General features: G+C 39.6%; 1 protein-coding gene across 2 annotated transcripts; it reads right to left on the reverse strand.

Moving 5' to 3' along the window:
* Positions 1 to 240: 240 nt before the first annotated feature.
* scamp3 (secretory carrier membrane protein 3) lies at positions 241 to 16,034 on the reverse strand. 2 transcript variants are annotated; one of them, XM_054763572.1, is made up of 10 exons: positions 15,688 to 16,034; positions 15,383 to 15,463; positions 12,159 to 12,281; positions 11,337 to 11,457; positions 10,986 to 11,114; positions 8,727 to 8,886; positions 6,812 to 6,913; positions 4,449 to 4,566; positions 883 to 1,044; positions 241 to 361 (listed from the first exon to the last, which is right to left on the reverse strand). In XM_054763572.1, exons 1-9 carry the CDS (start codon positions 15,739 to 15,741, stop codon positions 907 to 909), a joined length of 1,026 nt encoding a protein of 341 aa, XP_054619547.1. In that variant the 5' UTR covers positions 15,742 to 16,034; the 3' UTR covers positions 241 to 361; positions 883 to 906. The 2 variants fall into 2 exon arrangements, with proteins under 2 accessions (XP_054619547.1, XP_054619546.1); XM_054763571.1 differs by lacking the exon at positions 241 to 361 and having other exon boundaries at positions 400 to 1,044.
* Positions 16,035 to 16,052: the final 18 nt, after the last annotated feature.

Here is a 16,052-nt window from a genome sequence, read left to right on the forward strand (position 1 = left end):
TTGAAAATTAGGTTGGGGAAAAATGTACAATATTATGGGAATAAAGTGAAAAATATTATGAGAAGAAAATTTGATTATTTAAGAAAAAAATGTACAAGAAGAAAGTTCAAATATTTGCGGAAAAAAAACAGCAAAAATGGCAAAAAAAAAAAAAGAGAGCAAAGAGTGAAGTTGATACCGATAGTCGATTCCACCTATATCACAAAGCTGAGATGCAGTTTTTTCTTGAAATATGTTTAACTTCTTAGCATATCTTCACAAAACATCAAAGCGGCCCTTGCTATGTGGCCCTCGCGGGGCATCAGCAAAGTCTTCCAGTCTCTGCTCTCTCAGTTTCTTCAAACCAGAAATCTGTCCACCCCTGCAAACACGATTCAAAGACTGCAGCAGACTGGGCGATACTTGCATGACAGTATATTTGTATGAAAACAAAGAACCAGCAACACATTCATCTTTTACAGTGTGTGAGCACTTTTGACAGCAACATAAATAGGCATTCTCATTTAAGAGTCGTTAGTTGAAGACAACAAAAAAAGTAGCATTTGGTAGCACTGAAAGTGATCGTGTAAACAAGTTTGTCTTAAAAGTCGGTGGGTCTAATCACTACGTCATGAAAGGCTAGTGCTGCGCCACTCAAACATGATATGACTGTCCTAAACTCCTTACAGCTTTTCAGTGGAACATGAACACTTCTATGTTGACACTTCCAGGAAGAATTCACACTGTGTAGACGTTACAAAACCTCATGCACTGCTTGTTTAGTTTGGTAAATACAGAGACTCACGTTTCACACCTGCTGAAATCTAATCACCAGTAGGAACATGAATACCCAAATGATCCTTTATTACACAAAAGGCGGCCCCACCCCTCCTTCTTACCCACCCAGAACTATCGTGTCCATCTTCATCAGCGCGGTGCAGTGAAGGCCCCCTGAGCAGCGTTGGCAGCGGCTTGGCGGACAGCCTGATTGGACATGACACCGGTGGCGAACTCAGCCTGGGCCTTCTGAAAACTGGCGTCGGTCTGCCGGTACATGCCGTGGACCTGGACAGGAAAAAGACAATCGAATCGATACCGAAATGTAGAGTATCGCCCACCCTTTCAATGACATAAAATCTGAGAGGGAAAAAAAGGTCATAAACCGAGCAGTAAGGAAGGAAGAGATTCCATGTGTGGGCTATCCTTATTTAACTCAATCAATACCAAAGACATAGCGACACGCCCAACGCTCCCATCCCAACAACGTATTTATACATCTTTTACATTCTTTTGCGTGCGAGGCAAAAAGAGGTGATGACGCAACTCCCCACTAATGGATTTATTTCACTTCAGAACAATTCTAAGCAATAAAAACGGCCACAAGGTGGCAGAAGTGCATTTGATAAGAGCTCGGCAGATATCATGTGGACAGAAAGAAACACATCACAGGAAAGAGGAAGTGAGAGAGCGGGGAGGAAATTTTAACGCATGCACACGCACACACACACACACACACAAGCCATCACGCGTGCACACACATTACTCAGTTCCAAATAAATACTTCATGGAGTTACATTTGTAAATAAATTGTTATTTTGATGTAAAACAACCCCTTTTTTGTTTTATGTTGGTATAGTTTAGATATTTGAGCTATCAAAAAAGCAAAAAACATTTGTGTCAAAGTGAAAGTTATGCTTGAAATGTATCGTTTCACAAAAAGCTGTTTTTCCTCCCTTTTCTTTTAGTCAGGAACTGATATTTTCCTGAAACTCACCTATGTTCTACTGCTGATTACTAAAGAATGGAAAAAGGTAGAAACACACTTTTTTCCCTGATGAAAGACGAGAGTCTAATCTTTCTTTTGGTAGGTTCAATGTTTATATAACCACAGAACACAATATTCTGTGTGCACTGAAAGATCAGTCAAAATAGTCTAAAATGGCCGTGACTGAAGGGGTTGTCTTTTGAAAAAATGGCTGTGGTTGAATGAGTTAATAACTAAAGCAGGTACAAATACAGTGGAACCTTGGTTAGCGTCATTAATTCACTGCACAAGGTCCGACTCTAACTGAAACAACACATTTTTGTAGTTTTACGTGCAGAAAACAATTCTAAATGCATATAAATGATGAATGAAAAGTATAAATGAACATTTAAGGTTACTTTCACCTTCACTGAAGACGCAATACTTGATGGGAGTGTTCCCAAAGACACGATGTGGTAGTGAGACATCCCACGGACACCACCTTCCTGTTTTGCCGTGAGTTATTTCTTGAATTCAATAGTGTGTCTCACCTCAATAACCCAAAATAGAGCCAAAGAAGGTTTCAAGTGCCAACATTTTGATAAAAAAGGTCAGAAACACTATTGAACTGCATTTCATTTGAGAAATGACAAAACAGGAAGATTGTGTTCGTGTTGTATCTCGCTTCTACAACGTGTCTTTGGGAACAGCCACGTCTTCAGTGAAGGTAAAAGTAAGATTAAATGTTCATTTATCCCTTACATTCGTCATTTATATGCATTTAAGACTTGTTTTATGCATGTAAAACTACAAACATGTTTTGTGTTAACATTTTGAGTCAAGTGCTGATGACATCCGGTTCCGGTTGCCATTTTGTAGCTGCGCAAGCCAGCTTCTTTGTTAAGAAGCTAAGGACGTTCTGTGATAAAAACACATTAAGAACACAGTTGGACTCACGCAGTGTATTAATAACACGACAAGACATGCGCCATCTAAGCGGAAAACGTACATAAGCCAATGCAAAACCTTTGCATACATTTTTGACGTTAACCGAAAAACCCGCTAACCGGGGCGGATGCTAACTGAGGTTGCACTGTATACCAATAGAAAAATACAACGTGCGAATGAACATAATCAGAGCTAAAACTAAAAAGAAGTACAGTCCACCCTCGCTACATCACTGTTTGAACATTGCTCCCCCATTGGATTGTGGTTTTTCACAAATGTATTAAATAAATGATCGCTGTTGTGGTTGAATACGGCCTATTTTTAGTAAAAAATATATAAAAAATGCATATTTAAGCAAATTCTACTTATTCTTAGCCTAAATTAAGCATTTTCCAGCATAAAATGGCTAAATGAACTAACTAAATCAACTAAAATACAAATACAAGGCAGAAGAAACATTCTAATTGTAAATGCAGTATTCTACATTGGCCACTAGGGAAGACAGGCACTACAGTAGACTCGTCCCTAAGGTTCCCTAGGGAACACATTTTCTGTGACACTGCTGGAGCAGTTTTATTTACGTCTTCTAATGGCGGAAGTACGCTGGAAGTATGAGTGTGAGTCTATGTTATCTTATTGGTGTCTGATATGTCTTATTTTCTCGGATTATATCTACCATATGGAGTAATACACATAAAGGTGGCTATATGGGTGTTATTTCATGTCTTGAGGGCTCTAATCATGTTAAAACCTGTAATTAGAAGATTATAAACAGGATTTCTAAGTACAAAAATATTCCATTTATTAATATTGAAACCTACTTAGCGAAAATTTACTTATCACTGTCAGGTGCGGAACCAATTAACTGCGATAAACGAGGGAGGACTGCAATACTAGTATAAAACACAAACTTCACAGTAAAACAAAACATATACAGGGCAATGGAACCTCGGTTATCGAAAATCTACGGCAAAATTGTTTTCTGGTTGACGTACAATACGGTGCACGTCTTGCCTTGTTATTATTACACTGCGTGAGTCCGACTGTGTTCTTAATTTATTCTTATCACAAAACATCCTGTTAGCATCCTTAGCTTGCTAACAAAATGGCAACCGGACCCGGAAGTCTATGATGTCATCAGCGGCTGACTCTCCAAAATGTTGGCACAAAACACGTTTTTATTGTTTTACATGCAGAAAACAACTCTAAATGCATATAAATGATGCATAAAAGGGACAAATGAACATTTAAAGTTACTTTTACCTTCACTGATGACGTGATTGCTTCCAAAGACACAATGCGGCAGCGGGATCAACCCCTTCCTGTTTTGCTATGAGTTATTTCTTGAATTCCCCTTTTTTATAAAAATGCTGGCACTTGCGACTTTCTTTGGATCAATTTTGGGTTATTGAGGTGAGAAACACTATTGAATTCAAGAAGTAACTCATGGCAAAACAAGAAGGTGGTGTTGAAGAGGAAGATGTCGATCCCGCTGCCATATCGTGTCTTTGGGAACAGTCACGTCAAGAATTCAGTGAAGGTTAAAGTAGCCGTAAATGTTTATTTATCCCTTTTCATGCATGCATTTCCAATTGTTTTCTGCATGTAAAACTACAAAAACATGTTTTATGTTAACTTGTTTGGATTTCTGGAACGGCTTCATTGGATTTACATGATTTATTCTGGGAAGCGATTTGGTTAGCGTCCGTTTCGGTTAGAGTCTGAATGACGCTAACCAAGGTTCCACTGTATTCCACTGGTCATCGTGAATGGTCACCTTCTTCAGCATGAACACTCCAATGGCGGCCTGGGCGGTAAAGAGGACGGCATTCATCATCATGATCACACCCACGGGGGTGCTTGTTTTCATCGCAGCCAAGCTCACGATCCAGCCACTATCAGCCAACGACAAGAACAAAATACACCGAGGGATTAAACAGCTGGGTATGCCGTCCGAAAAAGACTGTGTTCATCAACTTCACTTTTCTAAGGTTAAACTTGTGCAGCATAAAATCATGTAAAAAAATGAATTCTGTTCACAAAATTGAAATAGAAAAAAAAAGAAACAAATGAACCATAAGAACGGCATCATATAGGTGTCACAAAGCCTAGAGAACCCTCTCGAGGCTGTAGACGGTATTGTTCACTCCTTGGTTCATGACAGTGTATGAATTAACATTTAAAAACAATGTACAATCAAACCTGTCTTAGCGGCCACCTTTATAGAAGGGCCACCTGCCTATAGCAGCCACTGAAAAATCCCCCCCCCAGCAAATTTACATGTTATAGACCCTGTGTATAGCAGTCACCTGTCCAACGCAGCCAGCAGCCACACATTTTTTCTCCCTTGCTCAATATCTGACTGCATATATCAGCCAAATTACCAACTCAAGTAGAAGCTTCATGCACGAAAAAGTTTTGTTTTTCAATCAATGAAGGCGTCATGTGTAGACTTTAATTACTGAGTCCTAGCTCAGTCACAATCATTCACAAGATCCACACAAACTGTCAGTTGTTCCACATAAAAAAGCAGTCTTCTTTTGAGCTTGCTATTTCCTGGTCAAACATGTAACTTTACGAGTATTTGCACCAAAACATTACCGCAAAGTAAGCTGGGAACAGGACGTGCTCCCAACGACGCTACAATAAATTTAAAAAAAAAATGCTTGCATGCATGCGGCAGCGGGAGCAAAACTGAGTTCAGTTGTACTTAACTGATAAAATACTTCAGTTATCAGTTATTATTAAGCCTCTAGCTTCCTTTTAGTAAATAAAAACCTTGGCTATGATTGCACTACATTGTCATGTAGACCTACAAAGTACACTTGGAAGAACAAGAGGTGAATAAATGTATTGCAACTGATGTGAAACTGATGAGGGGTAGGATTAAATAAGCTTTGCTTCTTCCTACTCCTTTTTGGACATGCAAAATTGTGAATTGTACTATGTGATGTGCTACTGTTTGACTCATGCATGTTCAGGATTAAAACCATGAACCATGATAATAACAAGCCTAGTAGTGCTGTACAACTTTTATCAGCAGTCCGCAGTGCCCTCTACTGGTCAACATTATTATTATTATTTTTTTCCCCTTTTTTTTTTCCCCCTCTCCTGGTCAACATTCAAACTGAACGCCAATCTGTCTATAGAGGCCACCTGTCTATAACAGCCACTTTTGCAGACTCCCTCTAGTGGCCGCTATAGACAAGTTTGACTGTATTTTGATATATAAGTAGCAGGACCAGCCAAACTATGAAAAACAATGTGGCTTATCATCTAGAAAATACAAAAAGTACACACTGCACTGGTGTCGACATGTTGGTTCACTAAAACATATGAACACATCATGAAATCAAATACTGTGGATCCTTGCGCGTCCGTGACCCTGCAAATTTTTGGTCAAAAAACTACATTTAAAAGTGTTGTTTTTTTCCATTATCTTTCGTTGTTGTCATTTTTGTTTTGCTCATGACACCAAAACATGTTCATTTTATTTTTGCAGTGCAAAACAACATAGAAAGGCAGATTTCCTGTTAGATGTGTGCTCAAACGTTGACATATTCACCCTTTTTTTTTGTTTGTTTACATGTTTCACCATTGAAGAACAATCCTGAAAGATGCAAAGTTGGACAAAAGCCACGTCATTTGCAGACTACGCAGAGCAGCTCTCAAGTCCAAAGGGCGCCAGACCAAGCGAGGCGAGTATGGTAACTTTTTTTGCTTCGTAACTTTACTTTCAAACGTTGCACCTTTGTTAACCTACCTGGAGTGCTGAAATGTTGCACGCTTGCTATCGTTATGACATTTTGGGTATGGGATTTTTCACTTTTCCGAGCCAACACAGCATTTTCATTGCACCCAGGTGACAAATACTTCTATTTACGCAGCTGTGCTTGGACACTTTTTTTGCCACGTTTCAAGAATCGGGTCATTATTTAAGGGCGCTATTTATTTATTTCGTATTATTGATTGGACTGAAGGCTAAGACTTCTGTTTTTTCATTGTTATGTTTGATATTGATCCCATCAAACAAAAAGATGTTCATTCAACAAGTCTTTTTTTGGGTCTGTGTCTAAACAATACATACATTTGACATGTTATTCCGATGACCTGACTTTTGCAACAGCAGTATGGACATACCTGAACCCCCATCCAGGGATGCCGATGGTCATGATGATGTACACAACCACTTGGGCAAAGAAAATAAAGAAGAAGATGAAGAAGTTGAAGGAACTGTCACTCCTAGAGAGATGAGGGAAAATATTGATGTGTTAGATTGAATACAAATATTTAGGCTTTACTACATGAAAGAATGTAAAGAAATCACAAAACGAAATGCTAGCATGTATGTGTCATCAGTACAGTATTATGATAAAGCTCAAACTAGGAAAATGCGTAAAAATAATAAACAGTTAGACATTTCAAAGGGCACGGGAACAAAACAAAACCTTTTTGCAGCCATGAATCGTTTCTTTAGGACAGGGGTGTCCAAAGTGCGGCCCGCAGTTGTTTTCTTTATTGGCCCGCAGGACATTCTAAAAACCAAATTTAACAAGAAAACGACCAAAAAAAAAAAAAAAAAACCACAAACGACAGCAGCAAACATGGAAAAATCTGCTGTAATTTTACAACAATAAAGTAAAAAAACTAGAACAAAGAACTAAATTGTAACAAGAAAAAGTCATAATTGTACGAGAACAACATAATATTATGAAGAAAAATACGGTAATGGCATTTTAGTAGCATAAAGTTTAAATATTTAAGGAAAAAGACCTTTTTTATAGTCGTAATGTTATAAGAAACAAAAACAACAACTAAAATCATAATACTACGAGAATAAAGTCAAAATATTACAGGAATAAATTCATAATTACCAGAAGAAAATTTACACGTAGAAAGTTGAAATAAAAAAAACAGCCATAATTTTGTGAGAATAAAGTCAAAATATGAAGAGTAGAAAATTGTATTCTAATGAAAAAAAAAGCTGCAATTTGATGAGAATAAACTCAGAATATTATGAAAAAAAATAATGTCATTTTAGTAGCATCCAGTTGAAATATTAAAGAAAAAATACCTTATTTTTTTTAAGTTGCAATATTATGAAAGGCAAAACAAAATAAAGTTGTAATTTTTTGGGAACAAAAATGTTAATATTAATAATATAAGTGAAAATATTATGGGAATAAAGTCATAACATTATGCAAATACAATTTATGAAGAAAATAAAAATCGGAAAGTTGATATTAATAATGGGCTTTTTCCACCTATACAGTGTTCCCTCTGTATCGCGATTCACCTTTCGCGGATTCGCTGAATATTTTGAGTGCTTCGTGAACGATGTTACAGGCCGAGCCTGGCCCTTTAAGAATTGCATTGTGGGAAGTTGAGTGTCTATCTTGTCCCTTGCTGTCTGCCTGCACAGCCCATTGTTTTCTGTGTCCTGAAATCTCCTTCATGCCGCCCTGCGTGTCTCCGGTGTCATTGCTAGCTTGCTTGCTAGCTTGTAAATGAATCTTCTGTTCAAAAGACTGCCGCAATACGTTTTAACAAGGATACAAAAATGCTACAGTACCGGGGAACGGCGCCAGGACAAAAACGCATGAGTGACTTGATCATTTCTTGTGTCCTACCTGTAGGTTGATCATCAAAATTCAAACGAAGGTTAGAACTTTTTTGAGAGTGTTTAAACAAGAGAGAAATGTGATAAAATGTTAACGCCTGTCTGACAAAAGTGTAAAGTGAGTTTTACAGCCTTAAAACATATATAATCATTGTAAAAAAAATCAAGTTGGCTACTTCACGGATTTCACTTATTACAGGCTATTTTGGGAACCTATCCCCCGCGATAAACGAGGGAACACTGTATCACAACGAGGGAACACTGTATCACAAAGCTGGCAGGCAGTTTATTCTTGAAATGATACGTATATAACTTCTTAGCGCATCTTTACAAAATATGAAATTGGCCCTTGCATCCTTTCATTTTTCACTATGTGGCCTTTGCTGGAAAAAGTATGGACACCCCTGCTTTAGGACTCTAGATGGAGGTATGCACCTGAAAGCTTTGTACGCAGGCCGATACCAGCAGAGGAAGGAGCAGGGTGTGAAGAGCAGGGCCCAGAGAATGGCAAGACCGAAACCAACACCGACAGTAGTGTCGACGCAGAACATGGCCAGCGAAGAGATCAGGTTGAAGACCAGAGTGCAAGTGCTGACTGGACAAGGTGAAAAGGAGACAAAACAGAATGAACACTCATGGACATGATACATAGCAAGATGAGCCTGCACTGTGTAGGCGCTACCACAAAAAAAAGCAGGCTTCACTACACATCTTAAAAGAAAGCCTGTCACTTATCTGTCAGTCAGCTACAGACGTGGAAGCTGTAAGTTTCACCGTTTTGTGTTGCGGATGTATTGCATCTGCTACGTGACGTTCAACAAGCGCGGAGTTAACGTGTGCGTGTAAAAAGTCAAGAAAGTGCACAGTAGCACTTCTTGGAGACACGTACTCTGTCTGAGACAGCCGTGGTCTAACACTGCTCATTAGCATTAACGCTACAGCTTAAAAGAGCCTTTATAGAGGAGCAGTGGAGCTGACTCTCCAAAAGATTCCTCCAGTTCCGTTCCCACAGTAAACGCTACAGGACTTCATTCATTCCATACCCCATCCAGCTCTACAATACCTCACCTGTCTGTACTGTCTGCCCACCCTCATACAAAGTGTATATTTTCTTGTATTTATTTAGATTTTTACACACTATTTGTAAATGCAAATCTCATTTCTTAAATTATTATTTTATTTGTATTATATTATATTTTATTCGAATTGCATTGCATTTTATTTACGAGTGTTTATCTTTTTCTTCTGCAACAGAACTGCTGTAACCAAGCAATTTCCCTTGTGGATCAATAAAGTCTGTCTAAGTTGAAGTCAAAGTCCAACTGTCTAAATCCCAGCATCACGGCAAAATTTTGGGTAACACACGCTGAATATACAGTAATTCCTCGCCATTTCACAGCTTCACTCTATTATGGTTCTTCGAAAATAGATTAATGAATAAATTATGCTGTTTCATGGTTGAATATGCCATATTATTAGACAAAAAATATGTATATTTAAGCAAATTTAACAATTACAGAACAGTAAACCCGTTCATCGCGGTTAATTGGTTCCAGACCCACCTGTGATAAGTGACGTTCTGCGGTTTTCACATTATTAGAGCCCTCTAAGACATAAAATAACACCCCTGTAGTCACCTTTACACTCCTGTTACCCAATATAAACAAAATAAGAGTAAATAAGCCATTTAAGTCATGAATAAGACTTACGCTCGTGTGTGCTCCTATAAAATGTGCTCCCGAGGGGAACCGACGGACCAGAAAATGACACTGGTCCGCGTCAGCAGCCCTTGCTTTCATAGGGATTTTTATTAGTGTTGTAAGATCATTCAAACCTGTAATAAAAGCCTGTCCAGCAATCAAGTCTGGGGCTTGTGCCTATCACCGAACATTACAGCAACTACACATCATCACAGCGTCTTTGGAGTGCCTTCTATTTGTATTTTACGTCATGGTTTTCATGCCAAATTTCAAGGCTATTTATATACTATACAACCATCGTGGGCAGGCAGAGGCTCCCACTCATTCATATCCTAACGACCGTCACTGACACCACAAACGAGTGAAACCACTCCAGTCTGGACATGCCTCCTTTGTTAACCCATTCAATACCAAAGACGTATTTATACGTTTTTATAAACCCGAACGTCCGACCCCAAAGACGTATTTCTACTGCACTGTAATAGATGTCACTTTTAGAGCAGTTTTAAGCCATAAAAACGGCCACAAGGTGGCAGAAGTGCATTTGATAAGAGCTCGGCATGGATCATTTGCATGCATTAACACACTCGACAGCAGAGACGAAGTGGAAGAGCATGGAGGAGTGTAGCATGCAGACGGTAACGCATTTTAGGGAAATTTTAAAAGCATGCACGCGCACACACACACACACGTGCGCATGCACACGCATGGTTTAGTTCCAAATGTTCCAAAATTTTTACATAGTTCATGGTGTTACTTTGGTGTAAAACAACCCTTTTATTTGTTGTTTATGTTGTGTAAAAATGAAAGTTATGCTTGAAATGTATCTTCTCAGAAAAAGCTGGTTTTCTCCCTGTTTTAGTTGGGAACTGATATTTTCCTGAAACTTACCTATGTTCTACTGCTGTTTACTAAAAAACGGAAAAAGGTAGAAACATACTTTTTTTTCCTGATGAAAGACAGGAGTCTAATCAGTCACAAACCCCAAACTCACACATCCAGAAGTAGTACATGAGGGTGACGGTACGCTGGAAACGCTGGCTGATCTCCACGTTGATGTCCTGGTAGAAGCACGGGCCGACCGGGCAGAATGAAGGCAGGGGAGGCCAATTATTCTGACGGGCTGATGGGGGAGCACAAAAATTCAATTATTTTCAAATGAATGTGTCCTTTAATGATTTGGCATATAAGACCATAAGATATTTCTCCCTGTGATATTTTTATGAAAAACTAAAATTGGGGATGCTGGATGATCCCAACTCCTTTCTGTATGATGTTCCTGTTATGCATCATCTTAATTAGAACGTGTCCACTTCCTTCATCCCCCCTCCCGCCCCCCTCTCACAGGCTCCTGGCCCCAGGCTGTGTGACTGCAGCTCCCGCTCTCTCCTCTCCAGCTCCCGGGCTTTCCTTTCCAGCTCCTCCTGCTTTTTCATCAGCTCTGTCGTGGTCGCATTGACTGCAGTCTGACGAGCGCAACACATGAAAAATCACAAATGAGACGCTTTCAATGCAAATGCAGTGCAAAATGCTTCGAGTTCAGCCTACTGTTGATGTGCGGGGCAATACGGGGGTGGTTTATGAGCTCAGGATGAAGAGATAAATCCGCCATGTCGACATAGCCGCAATCAAAACCGAAATGAGTCATTTCTTGCACATTTACTGTACTTGTGGCCACAAACATCAAGAGAATGGGGAATCATAAAAGGATTTTTGAAGCTACAGCTGTTTGAACTGCTTTCATACATTTTATCCCGTAGTCTTGGTGGTATATTTATAGTGTTTATTAAATAAAGTGGGCACTTATACAGTTGGGGCATTTAGACGAAGCCGTATGACGAAATGATGACTCTATAGTTTTCTGTTGTGAGGCAATTCTTTCTGCATTTCCCATTTTCATGAGCATTTTCCAGTCCCAGCAACATTTTAACTTAGGTTTAGTATAAATGTTGCTGGTTGTTGGTCACTGCCAACTGCCGCGTGTTCAGTCTCGGCTCCACTCGATAAGAGAGGCAGGTTCAGCGGCCACCTTTTTCCCCTTTGTGATGGGCTATCTTTGTAATAAGGTTTTTCAAAATCCACATTTGAATGATTTTACATGACTTTTAGCTATAAATACGCAACCCGGCATAGTGTAATAATGTGAGTGCACAAGAGTAAGCGATACCTGGGAGGTATGGGTGTTATAGGAGCCATAGTTGTTAGGCTGAGTAGGCGTTGTTTGGCTGGGTGGGGTCTGTGCAGGCATGGATGGAGCAGAGGGAGAGCTGGCTTCATAAGGAGGAGGAGGCTAAAATACAAAAAGGGAAAAGAGAGAAGTCATATTTCTGTTTATTCATATGTGGCACTAGGTTGGTAATTATATTATATACTTGTGTTCTTGTTCTTGAGTTTTCTTTCTTGTTGCGTAGTTTATATTGATTTTGAGATTTGAATTTATTACATTTGTTTTGATTTATTTACTTATTTTGACCAACAATCCCAAAATATATCCCAATATCGAGCCGATATTATCGGACATCCCTACTAATTACATATGTGGGGTGCGCATGTGGCACACGACACACATTAATTTACATTTTGCCCAAACCTGACACCAGGAAAACATATTTTTAATCCACTATGTCAGAGGTGTCCATACTTTTGACAAATGAAAGGATGCAAGGGTTACTGATATTTTGTAAATATGTAGATATGATAAGAAGTTATAGATATAGCTAAAAAAAAAAACATCTCAGCTTTGTGATATAGGTGAAAATCCATATTATTACTATCAACTTCACTCTTTGCTCTTTTTCACCCCCATTTTTGACGTTTATTTTTTAATTTGCCAAATATTTCACCTTTCTTCTCAAATAATCTTCATAAATTTCCTTGTAAGATTATGACTGTATTCCCATATTTTGTCTTCTCCAACCTAATTTTCCCCCAAAAAATGACAACTTCGCTTAGTTTTGTTTGTTTTTCATAATATTACGACTTTAAAAAAACAAACAAAACATTTTTTCTTTAATATTTCATCTCTATGCTACTGCAAAACATTATTTTTCCACATATTACGCATTTATTTTCGTAAAATTACAACTTTTTTAGAGCTGCAACAATGAATCAATGGTTAATCGATTACGGTACCCGATTCATCGATTTAAATACACTGCTCAAAAAAAAAAAAAAAAAGGGGGGGAACACTCAATTCACACTCAGTCAAAAGTGCTGCGCTATTATTCAAACTGTCCACTTAGGAAGCAACACAGATTGACAATCAATGTCACAATCTGTTGAGCAGATGGAATAGACAACAGGTGGTGTATTCTTCCACTTTAATTTTGAGTGTGACTCCAAATCCAGACCTCCATGGCTTAATATATTTGATTTGCATTGATCATTTTTGTGTGATTTTGTTGCCAGTATAAAGGGGGGAAATCAAAGACACCCCAAAAATGAAAGTGAAAAAATGATGCAGCACACTGGTCCATTTTGCCAAAATGTCATTGTAGCAACTCAAAATGATTCTCAGTAGTTTGTGTGGCCCCCGCGTGCTTGTACGCTTGCCTGACAATGTCGGGGCATGCTCCTAATGAGACTACGGATGGTGTCCTGGGGGATCTCCTCCCAGATCTGGACCAGGGCATCACTGCGGTACCTGGACGCATGGAGGAGATTCCAGGAGACAGGCAGTTACTCCAGGAGAGCTGGACAGGGCCGTAGAAGGTCCTTCAACCCGTAGTCTCATTAGGAGCATGCCCCGACGTTGTCAGGCATGTGTACAAGCACGTGGGGGCCACACAAACTACTGAGAATCATTTTGAGTTGCTACAATGACATTTTGGCAAAATGGACCAGTCTGCTGCATCATTTTTTCACTTTCATTTTTGGGGTGTCTTTGATTTCCCCCCTCTATAGGGTGATCATTTTCATTTCTATCAAATTATGTGGCATCATTTTGTTACTAATACATCACCCACTTATTATCAGGAAAGATATTCAAGATCATTACCCCCCCAGTTTAGATCTGATGTGTTTTCGAAGTGTTCCTTTAATTTTTTGAGCAGTATATTTTGACCTTAAGCCGAGGTCACAACCAGTTGTACGGGCTCCTACGGGCGGTCTATGTGCAAAAAACCCCGCAAGAAACGCATGTGTGACGTGCTGATTCTCAAGCCGTGGACTGGCCGCAGGGTCAAACAAACTCTACGGGTGCTTATGTTTGTTTTCAGGTTGCAAGCCAAACATATGTTTGTATGTCTTCGTGCATCGTCCGTTCAGCCAATGTGGGTCTTTCCTGTGTTTTCCTGGTGTCAGGTTTGGCCAAAATGTCAATTCATGTGTGTCGTGCGCCACATGCGCACCCCACGTATGTAATTAGTAGGGATGTCCGATAATATCGGCCCAATATTGGCATAAAATGTAATATCGGTCAATAACAGTTTTGGGATTGTTCCCTATAATGAAAGCCAATAATAAACATAAGGCTCCCGTATTTTCCGGCACGCTCATGACCAAGCGTGTAATCAACTGCGGCTAGCTAGTAGCAAACTAGCTCACTTCTTCCATTCCATCCATCCATTTCTATACCTGCGACCCTAGTGAGGATAAGCGGCATAGAAGATGGGTGGATGGGTGTGAAATATGTTCATTTTACTGTGTACATACAATTTGTAGTGTGATGTGAAAACGAATACAGCTAAGCGCGCTAGGCATACATGAAAATAATAACGCTTGATTTTCTTCCCCGGACTTTTTGATGATCAAAAAATGTCAGTGGCTACTCTGTTGACTTTTAAAACAAATGTCACAGCCTAAGCCTAATGGCAAGGATTTCTCAGATGTTTTACAATGTTGTTTACAGCCACGTTGAGAAGCTAATTGCTGATGCTGTATCCATTAGCTTCACAGCAGATATGTGTTAATTCCACGACAGGAGATAGGTGTGTTACGCATTTCGGTATCGGAAAGTGAGAGTGTGTCAATATCGGCATATTGGATATCGTAAAAAAAGCCAATATCGGACATCCCTAGTTGTTAGGGCGGCCGACGCACGTTCAGATATTTCCAAAGTCAATGAGATGTTACTTCCTTCATGGTCACCACAACTACGTTCTCCACAAACAAACAAAAAAGGAACGCCTTTAATATTTTAACTTCATGCTACTAAAATGACTTTTTCCACATAGGGTCACAACTTTTTTACCTTAATATTTTGACTTATTACTGATTTTTCTAGTCTCTAGGTGGTAACTTCTGAAGTTTTTATGTCCCAACCTTCCACCACCCTCGTGTTGCCACATTTTCTATATTATTTGGGTCAATAAGGTGTGTTTTAAAACAAAACCAGCATAAATATTATGGACAGTCCATTTTAAATGTTGTCCAAATAATGACATGGCTCACCTCCGCCGTGCTCTCGAATGGATTGTAAAGGTCCAGTGTGGCATATTCGGTGTTGCTGCTGTGTTGGGTCACCGCAGGGTCCTGCGGACATAAATACTTGATAAATCAGCACAACAACAGCATGAGCCAGAGTTTTGTCACAGCTGTGTTCGTGTGTATATCCATAGGCGCTACAAGTGGACACAACGGAGGAGGAAGATGTCACATGAGCGACCACACGTCAGCTGTTGCTCATCACCAACTTCAGTGGCGCCGTGTTCGCTTTCAATTCTATTAGTGACAAACGAGCTTTTTCTATCACTCACCTGGAAAGGGTTCTGCTCTTCCATGGGCTCAGGAAAGCTGGTGTACTTTGACATGATGACAGGCGTCAAGTGTGCTGGTGGAAATGTCACGGAATGGAGGGGTGGGAGGGAAAAAAAAAAGGCCCGACAGCTAACAGGGATTCATCCGCTCATTCTTCTCGCAGTTAAATAACTATTTGCGGCTTCACACGATAAGCGCGCACACAGGCAGGAGGATTACGGTGTATTTTCTTCCCTCGGACAGACGATTGTATCCGTTAGTTGTTCTTTTTTCCCCCCGCAGGATAACAGGTTAGGATACAGGAAGTAATGGGACGACGGTATGGTCACGTGACCGCTGCGGCGCAAACCCACGCCAGTTCCAA

Source organism: Dunckerocampus dactyliophorus, chromosome 20, assembly GCF_027744805.1.
Source record: "Dunckerocampus dactyliophorus isolate RoL2022-P2 chromosome 20, RoL_Ddac_1.1, whole genome shotgun sequence".
Lineage (NCBI taxonomy): Eukaryota > Metazoa > Chordata > Actinopteri > Syngnathiformes > Syngnathidae > Dunckerocampus > Dunckerocampus dactyliophorus.